A 21277-nucleotide genomic window follows, 5' to 3' on the forward strand; every position below is an offset into this window, starting at 1 on the left:
ATACTTTGGCCACCTCATGAGAAGAGAAAACTCCCTGGAAAGCTGGAGGGCAGAAGGAGAAGGGGATGACAGAGGACGAGATGGTTGGACAATTTTCTGGAAGCCACCAGCATGAGTCTGACCAAACTGGGGGAGGCCCTGGAAGACAGGAGTGCCTGGCGTGCTCTGGTCCAGGGGGTCACGAAGAGTCGGACACGACTAAACGACTAAACAACAACAACTATTTCTAAATGTGCACCTATACATATAAATTAGCATGAGCAAATATGTTTCCATCTTTGTCCTCTTTTCTGGTGATGCCTAAGTCGCCAGCCTGTTCTGTACCACCCATCTTCTCACTGCAGCACTTTTGTCCCCCCCTTCCCTCCGCTATGATTGTCCAACTGGGAATCTGAGCTTTGAGTCTCATGTTAAGTTTTGAAGTTGTGTGAGACATCACAAAGCAAATCATTCTCATGTCAGCATCTGCTTGGATAACTTTTGAAGTATGTGAAATAGTCTGGAGGTGAATTTTGAAGGAAAAAATGTCAAGCTTTATTTGGAATAAGTAGCTGCTTCTGTGACAATGAGGTAGTCAAGGGGCTTTTAATCTCAAAAGCAGAAGTGTGTGGTTCATTGGAGCTCCCAGAAGCTTGTGCGGGTGTTTCATATTTGCATCTAACCCACCACCCAGATTGGGGAAGCCATGGCTCTTGAGATGCAATTAAACTCCAACTCCCATCAGCCGAAGCCAATAAGGCCAATGGTTCGGGAGAATTGGAACTGGAGTCCAAAAACATCAAAGGTTTCCCAGCCCTGATTTTCACACAATGAAAGCAGGCTTCTTCAGCCAGATGGACTTCTTGTCTCTGAGTGGCAAGGACATGTCAGATTATCTCCCTATTGCAATGATGGCACACTCTGGTGCATAAATGTTACTACCAGAGATCCAGAACAATGCACAGAATAGTTGGTTTTCTTTAACTGCCTATCCACTTGAGCTTTATATCATTCTTCCCAGCACTTTACTTGCCTGAAGAAAACCATTTCAAAAGAGTGCTCTGCTGAAGTCCTATAGAAGCAACTCTTTATTTTACAAGCACAAGAAAATGTGACCGTCCCTCATTGTACTTGTAGGCAAGAAGAGGCTGGTTTATGGGCCCCTGGGAAGAGTTTCCTTCTGTGCCTCAAAGGAAGATTTGCTTACTTACTGCTATGATGGAAAGCCTGCCGAGACTCCTGTCTCTGCCTCAGCTTCTGCTCTTCAGATTGTGCTTCTCTTCCTGGAAGCCTTAACTGCCTGCTCAGACATTTCTGGAGAGTGTACTGGAGCTACAAGAACTATACTTGGTGTTTCGAAGGTTGATCACCACCCACTCGGTTTTCTTTCCTTGTGCTACTGGAGAAGGATTTTGTCTTCTCTGAGCATCCTAGTTGGGCAATCATAGCGATGCTCCCATAGATAAAAAGCATCTCTCCCTTTAGATTCTTGTCTTCACAGAAGGTAATGCCTTTGAGAGCCAGTTAGGAGATCATAATATTTCTGTTCTCTCTCTCTCTCTCTCTCTCTCTCTCTCTCTCTCTCTGAAAAACAGTGGCAGGGGTGGTGGTGAGTTGTTCTTAACCCTTTCCTCTACCCTTTCCAGATAAAAGATGTCCTCTTCTGGCTGCTGCCCTATGATAATAAAATTAAAACTATTTTTCACCCTGTCAGGGCAGTCAACATCCAGAGACAGGCACCTTTTTACCAGGAAAACTGCTTGGTATTGGTGTGGTAGCATCCCCAGGTATCCTGTATGTCGCCTTGAGGTGCCATTAATAGATAAATAACAACAACAATCCCTTTAACTCAGGGCTGACTCGCCTTTTTAGACCTGAGGGCTAATTATACTGCAAGCTGCCATCAGCATCTATTCAGTGAAACTGCAGAACAGAACTGTGTGAAATAAATCAAGTACAAATTACAAATGAATAAAACCACTTCCTCTTCAGTCCTTCCAGCCTGATCAAACTGGCTCTCTCCCATGGCTACTTTTCATTACAAACAGTAACGTCTCTGACGCTAACAGGAGCGACGTTTAGGAGATCTAGTCATGGAATCTCCTGAGTAACATGTAGTTTGGTCCTCAAGCTCAGTTCAGAGTCAAAGGCAAGGAAAGCAAATTTCATACTAACTTGCTTACAGATGAGCTATATGCGGAAATATTAGGATCAGGGATTTGTGCAGTTTTGCTTTTGTAAACACAAAATCTCCAAGGGAAAGAAGCAAGAGCAAAGAGCCTCATTTTCTTGACAGTTGAACCTATATTAGAACAAGCAGTTATACATACCATAAAATGAATACTGGAACATAAAACTGCTGGTATTTCCTTCTCTCTTTAGAGAATTGTGACATTAAAAAATGGGTTTAGGAAAACATTTCGTTATGATAGCTTGGTTTCACCCAGGCCCAAGCTTTGATTTATTGATTCCCGTTTCCTCAGTGTCTGCCATTTTAGCTGAGAGACAATTCCTCAATAAATAGAAAAAAGAGACACCGTCCCTTCACTGCCTCCCAGACATGAGAGGAAATTGCTATGCTGACCCTAAAACCACATTGCAATAAGATGTTGAGTGTAGATTTTCCTATAACAAGTCATTTAATTTTCCTGTGATTTGTACTCTGAAAGGCTTCTGCCATCCAACTACCCTTCTCTACACAACCTGAGAATGGGCACTAATTAGTGCTCCTCTTCTAGGATTGATGTCATCAAAATAAAAAGGAGCTATAAATAATACTCCATACTTATGTTTAGACATATTCCTCCTGATGTACCGTCACCCGGATAATTTTCTCCTGTTTCCTCAGAGTCTTTTTCTTATATATTTCTCTGATTTTGCATCAGCTCCATATTCCAGTAATCCCTCATCTACTTCTCAGTTCATTGTCTACTATTTTCCCCCTTCATTTTCCTTTGTAAACATTAAATAATTGAAACCATTGCTATGGATGGATGTAGGAGTGCGGCTAAATGTCTTGCCAGGATTTCAGCTCAGCTTATTTTCTCTCATCCATCCCACCACTATGTCCAAGGCCTGCATGGCCTTTTCTGATGGAGATGTTACAGAAAAATGGAAATGACCGTCATCAGCATACTGAAGATACCTTGGTCCCCAAACTCCTAATGACTGATCCCAGCAACTTCATATAGATATCAAATAGTATTGGGAATAAAAATTGCATAACTGCCAGGGGCCAAAAAGCACTCTTCCAATGCACTCTTTGATCTTGGTCACAGAGGTAGGACTGGAATCATGGAAACACAGTCCTCTCGGATACCGTGGTCAAAACTATCTCCAAAGCTGCAGAGAGATCAAGAAGCAAGGTCACTCTTGCCTTGTCCATCTCTCTGTCAAGGTCACCCATCAGGGTGATCAAGGGCAACTCAGTCCCATGGCCAGGCCAGAACCTAGATTGGAATAGATCTACATACTTCATAAGATCCAAGAATGCTGACAGCTACCCTGCACAACCCTGTCCACCATCTCCACCCCGCCTCCCGCAAAGGGCTTATTGGTCAATAGTTGTTCCAGACCAATCCTTCCAGGGCTGATTTCTTTATGAGCTGTCGTCAGATAACTGGAGGGAACTGCATTGGCATCCCCTGCACTCAACCAGAGTCAAGTGTTACAGCTTAAAAAAATGTCTCCCTTTAACTGGGTTTTAGTTGAACCTGCTATCCAGACTTTGCTTTGAGACTAGCCTATTTTAGCTGCTGTGCAAACGACTTCTGCAGGTATCCTAATGCAAACATAGTTCTATCAACCTTTTTTAAGAAAGAGAACAGCAGCAGAACTGCACCACCACCAACAAAGCAAAGCCACTTCCCTCCATTATGTGTGGGTCCACTGAACCGGGACTTGCAGGATTATCCCACGAAAGGTAAAATGGGGTAGGGACACAGGCTGCCCTGATCATCTGGATAAGCTTTCCAAGATAGGATGAAGCAGGACATAAGGTATTGCACACCTTATCAGGAAATGTTGCTTGAGGTACATTGCATACAGTGGTACCTCGGTTTATGAACTTAATCCATTCCGGAAGTCCGTTCTTAAACCAAAACTGTTCTTAAACTGAGGCGCGCTTTCCCTACTGAGGCCTCCCACCGCTGGCGCCCTTCCACCATTTGGCTTCCGTTCTTAGACCAAGGTAAAGTTCACAAACCGGGACATTACTTCCAGTTTTGCAGAGTTCGTAAACTGAATAGTTCATAAACAGGGCTGTTCTTAAACCGAGGTACCACTCTACTTAAATTTAAGTATTTAAATTTAAGGTGAGATTCTCAGGATACTAAAAAGTAGTTGATTTGCCCACAATAAACTTCTAGTTATGATGGTCTCTCTCAAATGAAGTATAAAAATATTTGGGAGATAACTAACACCATTTAATAAAATGAGAACTATATTAGGAAGGTTCTTTTTGTTATGCAAATTTGGCACCAGAGAATAATTTCTAATATTTCAATTTCTCTGGAATATAAACTTACACTAAACTCTTAAATATAAATAGATTAATAATAATTCTGCTGGTCTGAAAAAAGAAACATTCAGTACGGCAAAATATGTTCCAGTTGTCTATGGTTACAAAGGAAAAGTGGTTGATTTAAGAGGCATATATCAAACATTCTATTTTAGAAAAAGCAGTTAATTTTTCATTATGTGATACAGGAAATTTCTCATTTAATCTACCTGGAGGAAAGAAATGGTTGCGACGTATTTCTTTCCAAAATTGTTGCCTTTAATTATATGTCTTGCAGATGAAAACTGAATCTAGGAAAATGCAGTTCTACCTTGCTGTGATGTCTAACATTCCAGACATAAGTAAAGATGTGAGATCATAATTTAATCAGCAACAAATAGCTGCTCACAGCCTAGAGTAATCACTTACAGCTGCCTTTTTTTTTTTTTATAAATGATTTTTTATTAATAGGCCAATCACATCACATTATTCAAATCACATTAATTCCAAATTATACAGCCAAATTTTTAAAATTTTTTGGGGGGTACCCATATATCAAGCTCAGCACGAGTCCAAAATTCCAGATGACTCCAGACATCACTTATTTGCTGCTTTTATTAGACAGTTCCATCCAGTTCGATTCGGATAGATCTTTATTCCTTCTTTCTCTTCTTGTTGTTATCATTTATTCCTTTCTTTGCGGTCTCTGATGGTTTCCACAAACAGATTGAAGATTTAGCGTCCCTGTGTGGGTATGCTGCCAAACTCATATTATTCAGGAGCGACCTCTGTCAGCCTTCGGTCGGTCCATTATTTTTCCCAGGCTAGCCATAAATCAAACGATATCGGGGGCTCTGTCAGGTCCAACTTGCATTCCAGCCTTCTTTCTTTTTCAAATTCCTGAATCTCCTCCCCCTCATCTGTTCTCCTGCTGGCCTGTCTTTGCGAGACGCCATGTTTTTTTAACTGCGTCATAAAATTTTCCTCCTTCTCGCCTTTCAATCTTCTCGTATTGTAATCCTTTCCCCACACAGTTTTAAAGTTCTGTTTATGTTATTTAAAACGCGACGATCTTATTTCTTTCTGGGGTGGAGGATTATTGTAATCATATCATATGAAGGGATTTAAGAGGATTTTTCCCTCCACCCCCCCCTTCGTTCCAGCCTTACATTCTCATGGTGGTAATTCATCAAGAGATTTACTTATCCATCCGTCGCTCCCGGTCACAGAGATGCATTAGTCAGCAGTCCTTATCTCGAGCCTTACTTGATATATGTGCTTCAGTCTTTCTTCCAATCCGTTATCGCCAATTAGTCCAAATATAATTCCAGACTGAAGCAACCAGCACGCGCTGATTGGAATCGGCGTCGGGAAGATCTGAATCCATCGAGGGCTTGTGCCAAGTGTTCCGCACCCCCGTCTCTCGGATCAGGGGGTGCATTGAACACAGCTGGCAAGGGCAGGCCCCCCCATGCCCTTGGGGGGGTTTAGGAAGGCTGCCTACTTCCCATAGCAGCCCCTTAATACCTCGTATGGGTCAGAGAGATGTTATTGTCGGCCATCTTCCAACGCGCCACCTAGTGGCCCCCACTTACAGCTGCCTTTTGAATGCATAGCTATGTAACATTTATTAGCAGATTGCATACGTATATGATAAAACCAGCTGTGTATTACAAGTGTGGCTTAATGATGACAAAGCAAAAACTTTTACAATGCCATTCTATGCATGGCACACTGTTCAGCCACAAGGCAGATTTAAACCCATCGAAATCCATTCAAGTGTGCTAAACTCAGAACTAGTGCGGGGGGAAAGGACAAGGATTTATTCCATGCTATTTAGGGCCTCAGGGGACGCGGGTGGCGCTGTGGTCTAAACCACAGAGCCTAGGGCTTGCCGATCAGAACGTTGGCGGTTCGAATCCCTGTGATGGGGTGAGCTCCCGTTGCTCAGTCCCTGCTCCTGCCAACCTAGCAGTTCAAAAGCACATCAAAGTGCAAGTAGATAAATAGGTACCGCTCCGTCGGGAAGGTAAACGGCGTTTCTGTGCGCTGCTCTGGTTCGCCAAAAGCAGCTTAGTCATGCTGGCCGCATGACCCGGAAGCTGTACGCCGGCTCCCTCGGCCAATGAAGTGAGATGAGCACCGCAACCCCAGAGTCAGCCACAACTGGACCTAATGGTCAGGGGTCCCTTTACCGTTACCTATTTAGGGCCTCAGTATATTGTGATTGAAGGTTTGGGGAGTGAATGAGCCAGCAGGCTTTGGAATAGGAATGTCTTCTATTTTAAAATCTGTCTGACATTGTCATTGGTTGATTTTGGCATCAGCTGAAAACCTGCCTTTTTAGGCAGGTGTTGGTGATGTGGGTCTATGATGTATTTCTTCTGCAGTAAGGAAAAGTAGTTAAACCATATATACATATATATAGAGAGAGAGAGAGTGAGAGAGAGAGTTTTATTGTTTTTGATGGGGTTGTTGTATTGCTTGATATTATATCTGATATGCTCCATCCTTGGATCATGTAAAAAATGAAATGAATAAATAAATCACAGGGCTCCCAGCTCTGTCCTCCATCAGAGGGTGGCAGACCAGGTGGGTTCAGGAGGAAAGGTGGGAGGCTGCCATTAATGCCACCCCCACCAGCATCTGTTACCTGAGGCAGTAGCCACACTCCATCTAATGGTAGGGCTGGCCCTGCCCAAGACATTATCAATCTCAGGGGTTTGATAGGTTCTGAATTTGATGGTATGGTGGATGGTGATCATCGTTTAAGCAAATTTGAGCTATGGGACAATTGGAGTCATCACAAATCAGCCATATAGCAGATTGGTAGTAAATGTGACCAAGAATGATTATATGTCAATTAGTTTAAGGAATGTCCTCATTTTAAAGAGTGGTCTCTTATTTGTGAATATCAGATCTGTACAGAACACATCAGATGTCTTTTACTTGCATGCAATGCACTTCTTTAGAAATGTAAGGAATTTCAGTGGTTTTAGACACTATGGCTCAGATTTTTCATTGTTTTGGAAATCCTGAGCCAGCATCCCAAAGACGACTCCCTTTGGTCTGATTAAGTGATGGAAAAAATACCCCCCATTCGTGGCCTTACCTCTCTGTTTCTGAGTCCCCTGTTGTGAGAGGGGGCACCTGGGTTGGTGGGTTGTGGGGGCTGCCATGCACATTGTGCCCTGAAGAAGCGTGGCTCACCGAGTGGGATGGGGGCAGGGAGCCCGTAGCAGCTCCATTTTGACTGGCGTGGGTGTTGGAGAACAGGGCCGCTGCAAGGAGAGCAAAAACATTCACTATAAGGTCAGGCACACATCTTCAGATTCCTCAAGTGAGCATCTTAATTCAGTCTTCAGCTGCAAATAAGAGGCTTTGCTTTCACTACACCAGGAGTTTTAAACATGAGTAAGATGATGGGACACGGGTGGCGCTGTGGATTAAACCACAGAACCTAGGACTTGCCAATCAGAAGGTCGGCTGTTCGAATCCCCGTGATGGGGTGAGCTCCCATTGCTCGATCCCTGCTCCTGCCAACCTAGCAGTTCGAAAACATGTCAAAGTGCAAGTAGATAAATAGGTACCGCTCTGGCAGGAAGGTAAACGGTGTTTCCGTGCGCTGCTCTGGTTCACCAGAAGCGGCTTAGTCATGCTGGCCACATGACCCGGAAGCTGCACGCCGGGACCCTCGGCCAATAAAGTGAGATGAGTGCCACAACCAAAGAGTCGGTCCCGACTGGACCTAATGGTCACAGATCCCTTTACCTTTACCTTTCAGATGATGTTTACCCCTTTGTACAGCAAGGCAAACCTCAGCCACTGCCTCTACACTGCCTCCCCCTACCCTGGGAAGAGCCAGTGTGACTTGGGGGTTAGAGCATCAGGCTATGACTTGCCAATCAGAAGGTTGGTGGTTCGAATCCCCGTGATGGGGTGAGCTCCCCGGGTTCAAATCCCCACCTGGCCATGAAGCTTGCTGGCTGACCTTGGGCCACCCAATTACTCTCAGCCCAACAACAGGGTTGTTGTGGGGATAAAATGGGGAGGTAAAAGGTAACAAGGTAAAGGACCTTTGGACGGTTAAGTCCAGTCAAACTTGACTATGGGGTGTGGCTGCTCATCTCTACTTTCAGGCCAAGGGAGCCAGTGTTTGTCCACAGACAGCTTTCAGGGTCATGTGGCCAGCAGGACTAAACCACTTCTGGAGCAACAGAACACCGTGACAAAAACCAGAGCACACGGAAACGCCGTTTACCTTCCCGCTGCAACGGGTGTGCTTTTGAACTGCTTGGTTGGCAGGAGATGGGACAGAACAATGGTACTTCACCCCGTCATGGGGATTCGAACTGCCAACCTTCTGATCGGCAAGCCCAAGAGGCTCGGTGGTTTAGACCCCAGCACCACCCGCATCCCACTAAAACTGGGGAGGAGAACTGTGTAAGCCACCTTGAGCTCCTTGAAGAAAAACTGGGATACAGTGGTACCTCGGATTAAGTACTTATTTCGTTCTGGAGGTCCGTACTTAACCTGAAACTGTTCTTAACCTGATGCACCACTTTAGCTAATGGGGCCTCCTGCTGCTGCCGCGCCACCAGAGCACGATTTCTGTTCTCATCCTGAAGCAAAGTTCTTAACCTGAAGCACTATTTCTGGGTTAGCGGAGTCTGTAACCTGAAGCGTATGTAACCTGAAGCGTATGTAACCTGAGGTACCACTGTACAAATGTAAATAATCACAACAACAGCAATGAGAAGAGCAGCAGCAGCAGCAACAACAACAATAATAATATTTTCTCTATCTTGGCAAGTAAGCAGTATTAACACAATTAAAGGACACATCTAGCCCGGGAAAAGCAATGGCCCAGGGAGAATCCAGAGGATCAGATAGACTGGGAAGGCCCCACCAAGCCTCCGGGTTGAAGGTCCCCCCTCCCCGCTATAAAGTCCTTTTGGAGGAGCAGACTGAAGTCTTGTGGATTAAAGTGAGAGAGGAATTTAAAACCACCTTTGTCAGAAGCGGACTGGACTTATACAAGGGTCCAGGGATTCTCAAGTACTTACTTTCAGTAATCCTTAAAGATAGCTTTTATAAAATCTTACACAGGTGATATAATACACTAAAAAGGATTAAAAGTAGATATATCAGCATTTGAGATCATTGCTGCTGCTGTCATCTGTGGGACACAGGCTAGATTGTGTTAGGATAATTACTGGGAATTGATATTAGAAAGTATTTGTGGGAATAATAAGCTGTACATAGCCTTTATCACTAACACTCTGCTTATTGGCATTGTTAAAAGAGCAAGGCATGTTTATCTGGTGCAAAATCTAATTAACAACTGCTACAATATATATAGTAAAACTGGATATCTGTAGTCACACCTTCAGAAAAGGATCATAGAGAACAATATTTAGGAGCAAACCAGCCGCATTAAAATGAGTGAGAGAAACTGGCTGCCCCCTTTGTAAAGATGTGTGGATATTTTATGTTTTATTGGAATGTGACCCTAACAGGTGAGCAGCAACGAGGTGCATTCTGTCTTTGATAGTTCCATAACGGACCGTGTATTTCACTGTGGTTTTAATAATAAAATACGAAACCATGACCATGAAGATCCAAGAAGCATTCTCTGTAGAGATGATATTGCTAAGCTCACTGGGTGGGAGAGCATTCACCAAGCCTGGGGCACCCTCCAGATGTTCTGAACTCCCCACAGCCCCAGCCAGCGCTGCCATTCAAAGCCATCTGCAGGGCTTGGCCTGCCAAAGATGGATGTAGTGGAATTAGGCTATGATTCTTACAGCCGATGAACTGAGTATCTGAAGAGCCCTGCCAGATCAGGCTAGGGGTTGCTCTTGCCCGAAATTCTGCTTTCACCAGCAGCCAGATGTTTCTGGAAAGGCCACAACTAGGCATGAGAAAGATCAGCTCTCCACCAATGCTGAACTGGGCAAGCATATTGGCAAGGCAGCCAGAGCAACGGCTCACCTCTCCAAAAGAGTATGGGAGAATGTGATGCTACCGTCCAATACCAAAAAGAAGAGCGTTATATTGAAAAATCAGAACTCCTATTAGAATAAACAAGTTCCATTATAAATACTGAAATACTAAATAAGATGGATAACAATGTGTAACCGAAAAAGAAGAATGGTTTAAAAGTATATGAAAGAAAGTAATAGAAGTGGAAAGAAATTGCAATTGAGTTGACTGGAAGTTTATCACAGGGGTGGACTGAGGGGTGAGGGATGGTGGTGGGAAAATGAAGTATTTGTGGGATTGAAGAAGAAGAGTTTGGATTTGATACCCCGCTTTATCACTACCCTAAGGAGTCTCAAAGCGGTTAACATTCTCCTTTCCCTTCCTCCCCCACAACAAACACTCTGTGGGGTGAGTGGGGCTGAGAGACTGGCCCAAGGTCACCCAGCAGAAGTGTGACTGGCCCAAGGTCACCCAGCAGCTGCATGTGGAGGAGCGGGGACGCGAACCCGGTTCGCCAGATTATGAGACTACAGTCGTACCTCGCAAGACGAATGCCTCGCAAGACGAAAAACTTGCAAGACGAAAGAGTTTTTTGTTTTTTGAGTTGCTCCGCAAGACGAATTTCCCTATGGGCTTGCTTCGCAAGACGATAACGTCTTGCGCCTTTTTCTGAAAACCGTCAATGCATTCCTATGGGAAACCGTCAATGCATTTCCTATCGGAAACCGTGCTTCGCAAGACGAAAAAACTCACAGAACGAATTAATTTCATCTTGTGAGGCACCACTGTACCGCTCTTAACCACTACACCACACTGGCTCTCCACACTCCAGAGTGTGGATATGTATGAATATTCTTAAGGATTGTATGAAATGTATGTTTGTATATTTGTAACATGTATGTATTAATGTTGAATTATTTTAATAATAATTTAAAAAATTAAAAAAGGAAGAGTGTTGAGCATGTTGCTTTATGCAACTGAGTCCTGGGCAACTGACAACCATCAGAAGTGACACCTCAACACCTTCCACATGTGCTGTATCATGAAGATTTGGAGTACCACATGGCAGGACAGAGTTTCAAACAAAGATGTGCTCTCCTAAGCCCACATCCTCAGCGTGTTTGCACTCCTGTCTCAGCGACGTCTACACTGGCTTGGTCATGCCCGCAGAATGGAAGAGGATGTGCTCTATGGGGCTTCAGGCATCATGCCTGTTGGCAGACCAACTCTGCATTACAAAGATGTCTGTAAACATGAAGACATGAAGGCTGGCCACATCAACTCTGCCAGATGGGAATCCCTTGCAGGCGACCTCAGTGCCTGCAAACAGGCATTCAAGTCATGCATTAATAGCAGTGACCAGAGGAAAAATAACTGCTGGGTGGAGCACAGAGAGAAGAAATGTCATGGGACGTCTGCAGCACAACCAGACACTTTCATCTGCCCCAGCTGCAACTAAACATGTCTCTACAGGCACAGCAGACACTGCTACCTTCCAACAGTTTGACTCCCCCCCCCCCAAAGGCACCCTCCTTTATTTTCTCCCAAGACGGATGGATGCCAGAGACCAGACCTGTGCATAGAATTCCAGAACTGATAGAGCCATCATGGGGAATCCCTAGCCTACCAAAGGCAACACGAGCCTCCCTCCAGAACTACCTAAATTGTTACTGCAGGACTTAATTGTTTGCAAGGCTTATACGCATTTTACATATTAATATTTTATTAATACATTGATGGCCTGTTTTAATCTATTTAATTACTCCCATCTCTTCATTCTCATCCCAACCAGTGGCATAGCGTGGGGGGTGCAGGGGGGGCCGGTGGCACCGGGCGCAACATCTGGGGGGGGGGTGCTCGCAGCTCTCTGCCCCTACCTGGCTCACTCACTCTCTCTCACTGCAGTGCTGGCTGTGCAAATCCGATCAGAGCCGCCGGGTCGCCGCCCACTGTGGAGGGGGGGGGTGTCAGGCATGCGGTGCGGTGAGAGAGCGAGGGACTATCTGGGGGAGGGACAGTGCAGCGGGGGGCGCAAATTACTTGCCTTGCCCCGGGTTAGGGGGCGCAAATTACTTGCCTTGCCCCGGGTGCTGACAACCCACGCTATGCCACTGATCCCAACAGCTCCTTTCCTGCACCTTCAGAAAACTCGAGGCCTATAGTGTTGTAATCTCTTCAAAAGAGAAATCAGCCATTTGGGAAGATAATAGCTCTCTCCTGTTTTCATCTTATCCTTGTGATGTTTATGCTGCAGCATTTAAATCAACAGAACATTTCTGCATCGAAGCTAAAATTACATATATAATAATTTGTATTTAAATGACGGTAACTGTGGCAGGAAGAATGGTGCTCATCATACAGAGGCATCGAACACAAGGGCTGTCCGCCTGAAACATGGCTCCTCACATGTGCATTGTGTTTATGAAGTTTCACATTTATACTTCCCAAAAGCTTTTAAGAAGAAATCATGTAGAGGTGATGGACAGCGTCACCTTGCACACAATTAAGAAATGAGAGTTTGCATTCTTAAACTGCTTCCAAATCAAAGCTTTTTTTTTTAAAAAAAAAGTTTCTTCCCATCTTAGCACAGAAAGTACTCTGTAATTTGAAGAACCTTTCTGAAATGGAGAATTGCCACCTTTCCTCCTGCAAACTACCAATAATGTCGTAATTCATTTCCATGGGTATATTATTCTTAAATTATGGTTCTCTGTCAATCTTTTTCACATAAAAAAAAAGACCTCATCTACCTCCTTTTAGAATAATCAAAGTGCAAAAGTGTTGCCGTTTCCCAACTTAAATGTCTAAGCAGCCATAAAATGGGGCTTTCATAAACCGAAAAATCCTGCTCAATCTGGGAGCCTTCCAGTTGTGTATCAGGGCTGCAGGTGGACTTAAACAAATCAGTGTCAAAATAAGGGGTCAGTTTGGGGGTTTTCAATGTTCAATCAACTCAGAGCCGTGCTGTGCATGATGACATTATACTGTATTACCTGCACAATCGTGTGTATGTGTAGCTTTTTAAGTAATAGACGCACAGGGCTCCTCCGATGTGGACTAGCATCTTGCCAAGGGTGAAGAAGTTGACCCTTTCCTTCCATTCTGAAGCACCAGTGAAAACCACCCCACCAGATGCCATTTGCCCTGGAAAGGAAGATGCTAGGGGGGCCATAATGACAATCTATTAAAATGGACTTTTCCTTCCAAGAACAAGTGTTTCTATTCTTCAATAATTCTAATCCTTCAAAGACAGAGGTCCTCTGGCTGGGTCGGGATGGTATGGGAATGAGGGACCAACTCCCTTCTCTTGCGGGGGCCCAATTAGTGCCATTGCCTTCCGTTAAGAGTTTGGGTGTAATCCTTGACGCCTCCCTTTCCATGGAGGCGCAGGTTACAACAGCAAAAGTGATATTTTTCCACCTTCGCCGCATCAAGCAGTTGGTCCCTTACCTTTCCTGCCCTGCTCTGGCCACAGTGATCCATGCGATGGTCACCTCCAGGCTTGACTACTGTAATTAGCTCTACGCGGGGCTGCCCTTGAAGCTGTCCCAGAAACTCCAGCGCGTGCAGAATGCTGCAGCGAGGCTCCTCACGGGGTCTCTGCCATGGGATCACATTCATCCAGTGCTTTTCCAGCTGCAGTGGCTCCCAGTGGAGTACAGGGTCAGATTTAAGGTGCTGGTTTTGACCTTTAAAGCCCTTCACGGCCTAGGACCCTCGTACCTACGGGACTGCCTCTCCCGGTATGCCCCACGGAGGACCTTAAGGTCCATATATAGCAACACCCTAGTCGTCCCAGGCCCTAAGGAAGTTAGATTAGCTTCAACCAGAGCCAGAGCCTTCTCAACATTGCCTCTGGCCCGGTGGAATGCTCTGTCTCATGAGACCAGGGCCCTGCGAGATCTGATTTCTTTCCGCGGGGCCTGTGAGACAGAGTTGTTCCACCTGGCCTTTGACTTGGAATCAGTTTGATTCCCTCCCCCTCTTTCTTTTTCCTTTCTCCTCCTATGAAGAGATTGCACCCTAATGTTTTAATGTTGTATCTTAATCTTTTAAATTGTATTTTAATCAACTTGTTTTTAATATTGGTTGTTAGCCGCCCTGAGCCCGGTCTTGGCTGGGGAGGGCGGGGTATAAATAAAATTTTATTATTATTATTATTATTATTATTATTATTCAACAACAGTGGAGGAGGGTGGCTGAGCAGCAACAGCTGCTTCCCAGAGAGTGACATGGTGTCTGCCAGAGCGGGATGAGGCTGGGATTGTGTTATTATTATGCTATGCAAATTATGTTTTTAATGTTGTACACCACTCTGGGATCTGCCAATAAAGGGCGGTATACGAAGTGATATAAATAAATAAATAAATAAATAAATAAATAAATATACAGTGGTGCCTCGCAAGACGAAAAGAATCCGTTCCGCGGGTCTTTTCGTCTTGCGGTTTTTTCGTCTTGCGAAGCAAGCCCATTGACGGATTAGCGCTATTAGCGCTATTGACAATTTAAGGGCTAAAAACGGCTTTTTAAGGCTTGGGGGATTAGCGGTTTTGCTGCTAAAATGCGTTTAGCAGCTTAGCGCTTCAGGAAAAGGGGTTTTGGAGGGGGGGAAATTCACAATTTTTCGTCATTTTTCGTCTTGTGAAGCAAGCCCATAGGGAAATGCGTCTTGTGAAGCGCCTCTGCAAACGGAAAACCCTTTCGTCTTGCGGGTTTTCCGTCTTGCGAGGCATTCGTCTTGCGGGGCACCACTGTAAAAGTATAAAAATCTGAGGATAAATATATTTATGCTGTTGCTTGATTAATCTATTTATTGTGGATGAAGTTGACTAAGCAACTCAAATATTTAATTATGACATGCAGATATAATTTGAATATCCTTTTAGTAAAAAAAAAAAAAACACAGAAAAAGAAGTCATTGTTATTTACCTGGCCAAGTAACGCAGCAGTTAGGATTAATAATATATAAAAGTAGTATTTGTTCTTATATAGTTCACTAGCAGGACAAAAATATCCAAAGTTCCATTTCCAGATTCACCCAGGAATACAGCTGTGCAACTAAAACAGCTGTTCTATTCAAATCTGTAGAACTGTTTAGGATCTTGTGGGCTATGAGTTTTAAATTGCATTGGCATAAATGACTATAAATATTTCCTTTTTACATAAGACGAGAACTCAGAAGGCAAACAACAATCTTCTGAACCAGATAAGAGCCAGCAATCTTTTTGAATGGCAGCAATCTAATGTAATGACCTTCAGTTTTAGCAAGACAGATTTTAATCCAGATCCCACAATTTATTGCTTTGGGGATTCTGCTGGCTCTTAATCACAAAAGCAATAAGAGTTTCCAATATGTTCATCTGCCTCAGTTAATCAATTGTTCCAGCTGCCAATCACTGGAAATATCTGAAGGCAAACCTAAAGGATATCAGCCAGCCAAAGAAACAGCTGTGACCTCTTGGGACCAGGACGGAGCTCCATCGCGAACTTCACCCTTTCCTCCGGCATCTCTGACATGTTCTATATTGTTTCCCAGCAGGTCCCCCATTATTGCTATGCATGCTAGCAGCATGTAGGAATTTTATTGGTGCTTTCCCCCCTCTTGTAGTTAGTTTTCAAAATGATTGTGAGGGTCACAGCAGAGACTATTCATGGGGATTATAAAAAGCTGGCTAACTAAAGCAGAGAGGGGTCCAATGAATCTTCAGTCGTTGTATAATAACATTTTTCACGCGTCAGCTTCCTCACTATCATCAAGTTGTCCTGGGTGCATTGCATAGCCCTCATTTGATTTTAGCCAGTGTAGTCTGGCACCAGCAGGAGGGAAAGAAAACAAATTGTGTATGTATCAGTTAACCCATCATTTGATACTGAATTGCTCTTTAGCACCGCTAAATCTGTGACCGGTTGCAATGACGGACAGGGTGTGCTTACTTTTAATAATTGCATATAAGGGGTAATTTAAACAAGTGCAGTTTTTCTCAACCCTGTATAGTAGTCTGCAATGACCCAAATGACTTCCTCCATAGGCATTAAATATAAAGTAAAGGCAGAGTATTGCCATCCTCCTTTGGAAGAAGGGCCATGAATTGGGATAAATCACATGCCCTGCCTATTACAAGTCCCAGATTCACTCCCTGGTGTTTCCATGTAGGGTGAGGGTGGGAAAACCCTGCCAGAAACTCCGCTCACCAATTAATGCAGATCATAATGAGCCAGATAGATTAAAGGTCTGGCTCAATATAAGGCAGTTTTCTGTGATTATTGTGCTGGTCCTGGGGGTTAATCAAGAGACAAGGTCCAAGTCCAGTCTGTGGACAACGGAGCAATACGAAGGCAGTCCGTAAAAGTCGAAGCTGGGTGCTGGGCAGGGTTCAGGCAGGGACTGACAACCAACAACGTTGCTCCCGCAACTTGGGACTGGGGCTGGCTGGCTTTTATATGCCCCGAGGCATAGGGCAGCCCCAAACCTCAGGTGACTCACCTCTCCTGGCCTGGAGGCAAGCGCTCCTCCTGCGGGAACTTAGTTCCCTCCGCCTCTCTGCCCTGAGCCTCTGCAGCTCAGGAGAGGCTGGAGGGTTACCGGACCCAGAGGCAACCTCAGCTTCCCCTGACGGGGCTGAGAGTGGAGCACCTGCAGGCAATGGGTCCTCCATCACCTCAGGAGACAGAGCAGACTCAGCTGGTGCCTGCACCTGAGGATCCAGCACAGGTGAGGACCCTTCAGGCTCATGCCCCAACCCCGGCTCAGCTGGTTCTGGAGGCGGGGAGTCCTGTGCAGGCTGGGATTCCTCAGGTTCAGCATCTGAATCTGAATCCCAGGCCATCACAATTATCCTGAGAAGAACTCAAGTCTCAGTCTAGTTTTTTTCATTTACCTTCTCTCATTTGTTACATCTCCCATCCTTTTGGAAGTCTGTACATTCCTTTCCTAGGGACACTCCTTCAATGCCTGCCATATTTCTAATAAAATCACTGTTCCTAAAACCACAGAAGGGAAGGGAATCCCTTTTATTTCCTCCTCCAAGCAAGTTTAAAGGCATCTATGTCAAGCATATATCCACTCAGGAGGGGCTTCTATATCTGTAATTCCATCCATGTCTCTCAAAAAGAAAAAAACTTACAGCCTTAAAAATGTTTCCCCATAAGAGTAAAAGTGGTGCCTGAAGCTTCATTTTTGGCTTTGAGGCCTGGATTAAACTGAATTAAGATGTTTTCCAAGATGATACCATCAGTGGCGTAGCGTGGGGGGTGCCAGGGGTGCGAGCCGCACCGGGCGCAACATTTGGGGGGGCGCAAGTCCAGAGGGAAGGAGGTAGAAGGCGGACGCCCTTGGGCGCCCCCAGCCGCGGGCGCGCTGCAGCCGCGCGCGGAGTTGGTGCTGCCACAGGATTCCCAGCGCCAACACGTTGCCCAGCAGGCCGGCCGCGAAGAGCAGCGAGCCCGGCAGCGCCGACTGGCCGCCCTCCAGGTGCCGGTTGGCGCGGCAGCGGTAAGCGCCGCCGCCGTCCATGGAGCCGGCGGCGGGCGAGAGCGTGCGCCTCGACGGGGCGGGCAGGGCGGGACGCGTGTGGGGCGGCGCGGCGCGGCCGAACGAGCCGTGCCTATGAAGGGGCGCGGGGCGGGGAGGGTGGCCAGGAGGGTGGAGGGCCTCCCGCAACCCAGGGCAGACTTTAAGCAGGCAGACCAGAGATGCTGGTTAGGGATGCAGCGGGCGCTGCGCTGGGGCCGCCCCGGGACCGGGGAAAGGAGGAGGCGCCGTTGGATACCATAAACTCCCTTTGGTTTCTTGGGGAAATTGCTCTTAATTTTCTCCCTGTAAATTTAATTGGGCTTTACAGTTCTTTCCTTTTTCGAGATCATACTTGTATCCTACATGAAACTTTCATACTCACTCCAGATTAAAATTGTTTTGCTTTTATTGTCAATTCATTTTTATTGTCCGTTCCTTTGCTTTTATGGGCAACAAAATTATTTCCTGGAATCCTAGCCTGTACGTAATGTTTCATTCCCTTTCCCCCCCTATACCATACCTGTGTAAATGTCATGCACAGGTCCTGGAGATTGTCTGACTGTGCTTTCTGAAGTGCCCTGGGGAGATGCAGGAGGTTGGAGAGGCTGGATGGTGAGACAGTCATTGAGAATGTCCTGGTCAAGCTCTATACTGGAACGCAACTGAAATACAAGCACAGAAAAGAGAAAAACCATGTGTTACAGAGAAACAACAAACACCATGATAATGAAACATAATAATATAATTATGTTTCAGTGGTAACAAAATGAAATCAGATGATTGCATTACACCCCCCCCCCCCCCATGTTTTAAAGACCAGGAGCAAGCATGTACCGTATTTTTCACTCTATAGGACGCACCCGACCATAGGACGCAGCTTCTTTTAGAGGGGGAGAACAAGGGGGGAAAATCTTCCCCTCTCTGCGCAGTGCCCCTCCAGCGATGCGGCAGGAGAAACGGAGCCCCTTCCATTTCTCCTCCCCCTTAGCTGAAGGGGTGCTGCGCCTTAGCTGAAGGGGCACATACCCTTCAGCGAAAGGAACCCGAAGGCTCTGGAGGCTTCGGGTTCCTTTCGCTGAAGACTGGAGAGCAAGACTCTCCTGGCTTCAGTGAAGGCAACCCGAAGCCTTCGGAGCATGGCGGGAGCGCTTCCACTATGCTTCGGAGTCTTTGCATTGCTATCGCTGAAGCCAAGGAGCCTGCATTTGCTCCATAAGACGCACACACATTTCCCCTTAATTTTTGGAGGGGAAAATGTGCATCTTGTAGAGCGAAAAAATACGGTAATCCCAACATTTGGAGCATAACAAATGCATTTGCTGAGAATGGTGAAAACGGCACATTGACGCTTATGGACAGCATAAGACAGAATGACTTCGCAGTCTATCCAACTGGAACAAATTATCAAGGTATCCCGGTAAAGGGGTTTAGGGGGGAAGTTTTGTCTGAAGGCCAAGATGGTGGCCAATGGACCTCAGAACTCCCCAAAAGAGCATCCTAGGGAGTTCTCCCTATTTGATCTGCATCCTAGGGGGTTCTGATGAAGAAATCAACCAGAAATTGGGTTGGTTGATCCACTGGATGTATCCCCAGTGCCTATACCAAAGCCTTCTGACATCTGTAATCAATAAAGTTGTGGCCATTTCCATCCCAAGCTGTTGTCCTGTCTTGATAGCTGCTCTCACACCCCTGTCCCCATTTTGCTAAGAAGCAAAACCAGAAATATGTATGATGAGTTCTTGTATCTTTTCTCGTTTATCCCTCATGCGTCTCCCACCTCCAGGACCCAGATGTTTCTCATGCTGTAACCATGAACTCCACTCTGCATTGCTTAACATCTATTACTGCTATTATCCATGAATATTTCTAAGGTCAAAGGTATCTACATTTCCCCTATCCAGATTCTTAGAATAAGTAGTGAAAGTGGCACTAATTGCCATGAAACATTGTTCAAAAACAATTAACCTTCCCAAGAAAGATTTCAAGGCTACATTATTTATCCTATGTTTATATTTGCCTTTAAAAAGGTTTCCTTACAATTCAGCTTGCCAGCAATATATCTCTTATTATTATTATTATTATTATTAGACTGTACGAAGCTGATCTCTTTCTGTTATCGGCATCCCAGATATGTGCAATTGGATTCAGAATATGGGGAAAAGGAGGGATAATAAAGAATGAAGCAAAGTGTGGTTTGAGTTTTTGCATTTTTTAGGAACCTGAATGAAATGCTTTGAAATGCTGATTGGGAATACACACACAAAATAGATTTGTTTCTCAAGTCACATGCAGGCTGCGAAAAAGGATGTGGTTCCTTATATGCATGTATTTTAAGGACAAATGGAGAAAAGTACATGTGCATATAGGGACGCGGGTGGCGCTGTGGGTTAAACCACAGAGCCTAGGACTTGCCGATCAGGAGGTCGGCGGTTCGAATCCCCGAAGTGGGGTGAGCTCCCGTTGCTCGGTCCCTGCTCCTGCTAACCTAGAAGTTTGAAAGCACGTCAAAGTGCAAGTAGATAAATACTTCCCTCTGGCGGGAAGGTAAACAGTGTTTCCGTGCGCTGTTCTGGTTCACCAGAAGCAGCTTAGTCATGCTGGCCACATGACCCGGAAGCTGTATGCGGCTCCCTTGGCCAATAAAGTGAGATGAGCGCTGCAACCCCAGAGTCGGCCACGACTGGACCTAATGGTCAGGGGTCCCTTTACCTTTACCTTACATGTGCATATACTGCCTTTTTTGTGGCTCGTGTGTATTTTGAACCTGAGTGTACACATAGTGCTTGATTACAAAAAGTGAAGTTAGAATTGCCCCAATGGAACAGAAAGGAATCACACACAGTATTGTTCAACTGAAAATGTTACATGGAAATGTGAACAGTGGTAATAAACGTCCAACGATCCACCCTATCACATTGTTTGCAAAATAAATGACATGTTTGTGGTGCTGAGGGTAGGGGAAATTGCTTGGAATCAGAAATGCAGGGGGAAATAACCCCTCTACCCCATAACTTCTCTACCTCAAATCTCCCCCTCCCTAATCCGCTTTTATTACACTGGCAACATTTAGTTAGACCTGGAAACTAAACAGTGCACTGGTTAACTGAATTCTGTCCATGCTCAAGCTTGTTTGTTGTGATTTTACAGTTGTAATACTGTCTTTGATTCATGAATATGAAGTCAAATATTCTGTGTTCTTAGATGAAAAACAATCCGTCCTACAGATATGGCCTGTGACCAAAATCTTGCCCAATTTGTGCCCATGGAAATATGTTCCATAATACACTATTAAGTGATATATT

The 21277-nt window shown here is 45.1% G+C and overlaps 1 protein-coding gene across 6 annotated transcripts in view; it reads right to left on the minus strand.

Moving 5' to 3' along the window:
* The window catches only part of GLIS3 (GLIS family zinc finger 3), a 171597-nt gene that overhangs the window by 24096 nt on the left and 126224 nt on the right, over window positions 1-21277 (minus strand). For all 6 annotated transcript variants that reach the window (XM_083419662.1, XM_083419661.1, XM_083419665.1 and 3 more), the window contains 2 exons: window positions 18496-18637; window positions 7590-7758 (listed from right to left, as the gene is read on the minus strand). In XM_083419662.1, the coding sequence (XP_083275788.1) occupies window positions 7590-7758; window positions 18496-18637 (311 nt within the window). The remainder of the gene's footprint in view (window positions 1-7589; window positions 7759-18495; window positions 18638-21277) is intronic.

This window comes from Podarcis tiliguerta (assembly GCF_965153285.1).
Source record: "Podarcis tiliguerta genome assembly, chromosome: 17".
Taxonomy (NCBI): domain Eukaryota; kingdom Metazoa; phylum Chordata; class Lepidosauria; order Squamata; family Lacertidae; genus Podarcis; species Podarcis tiliguerta.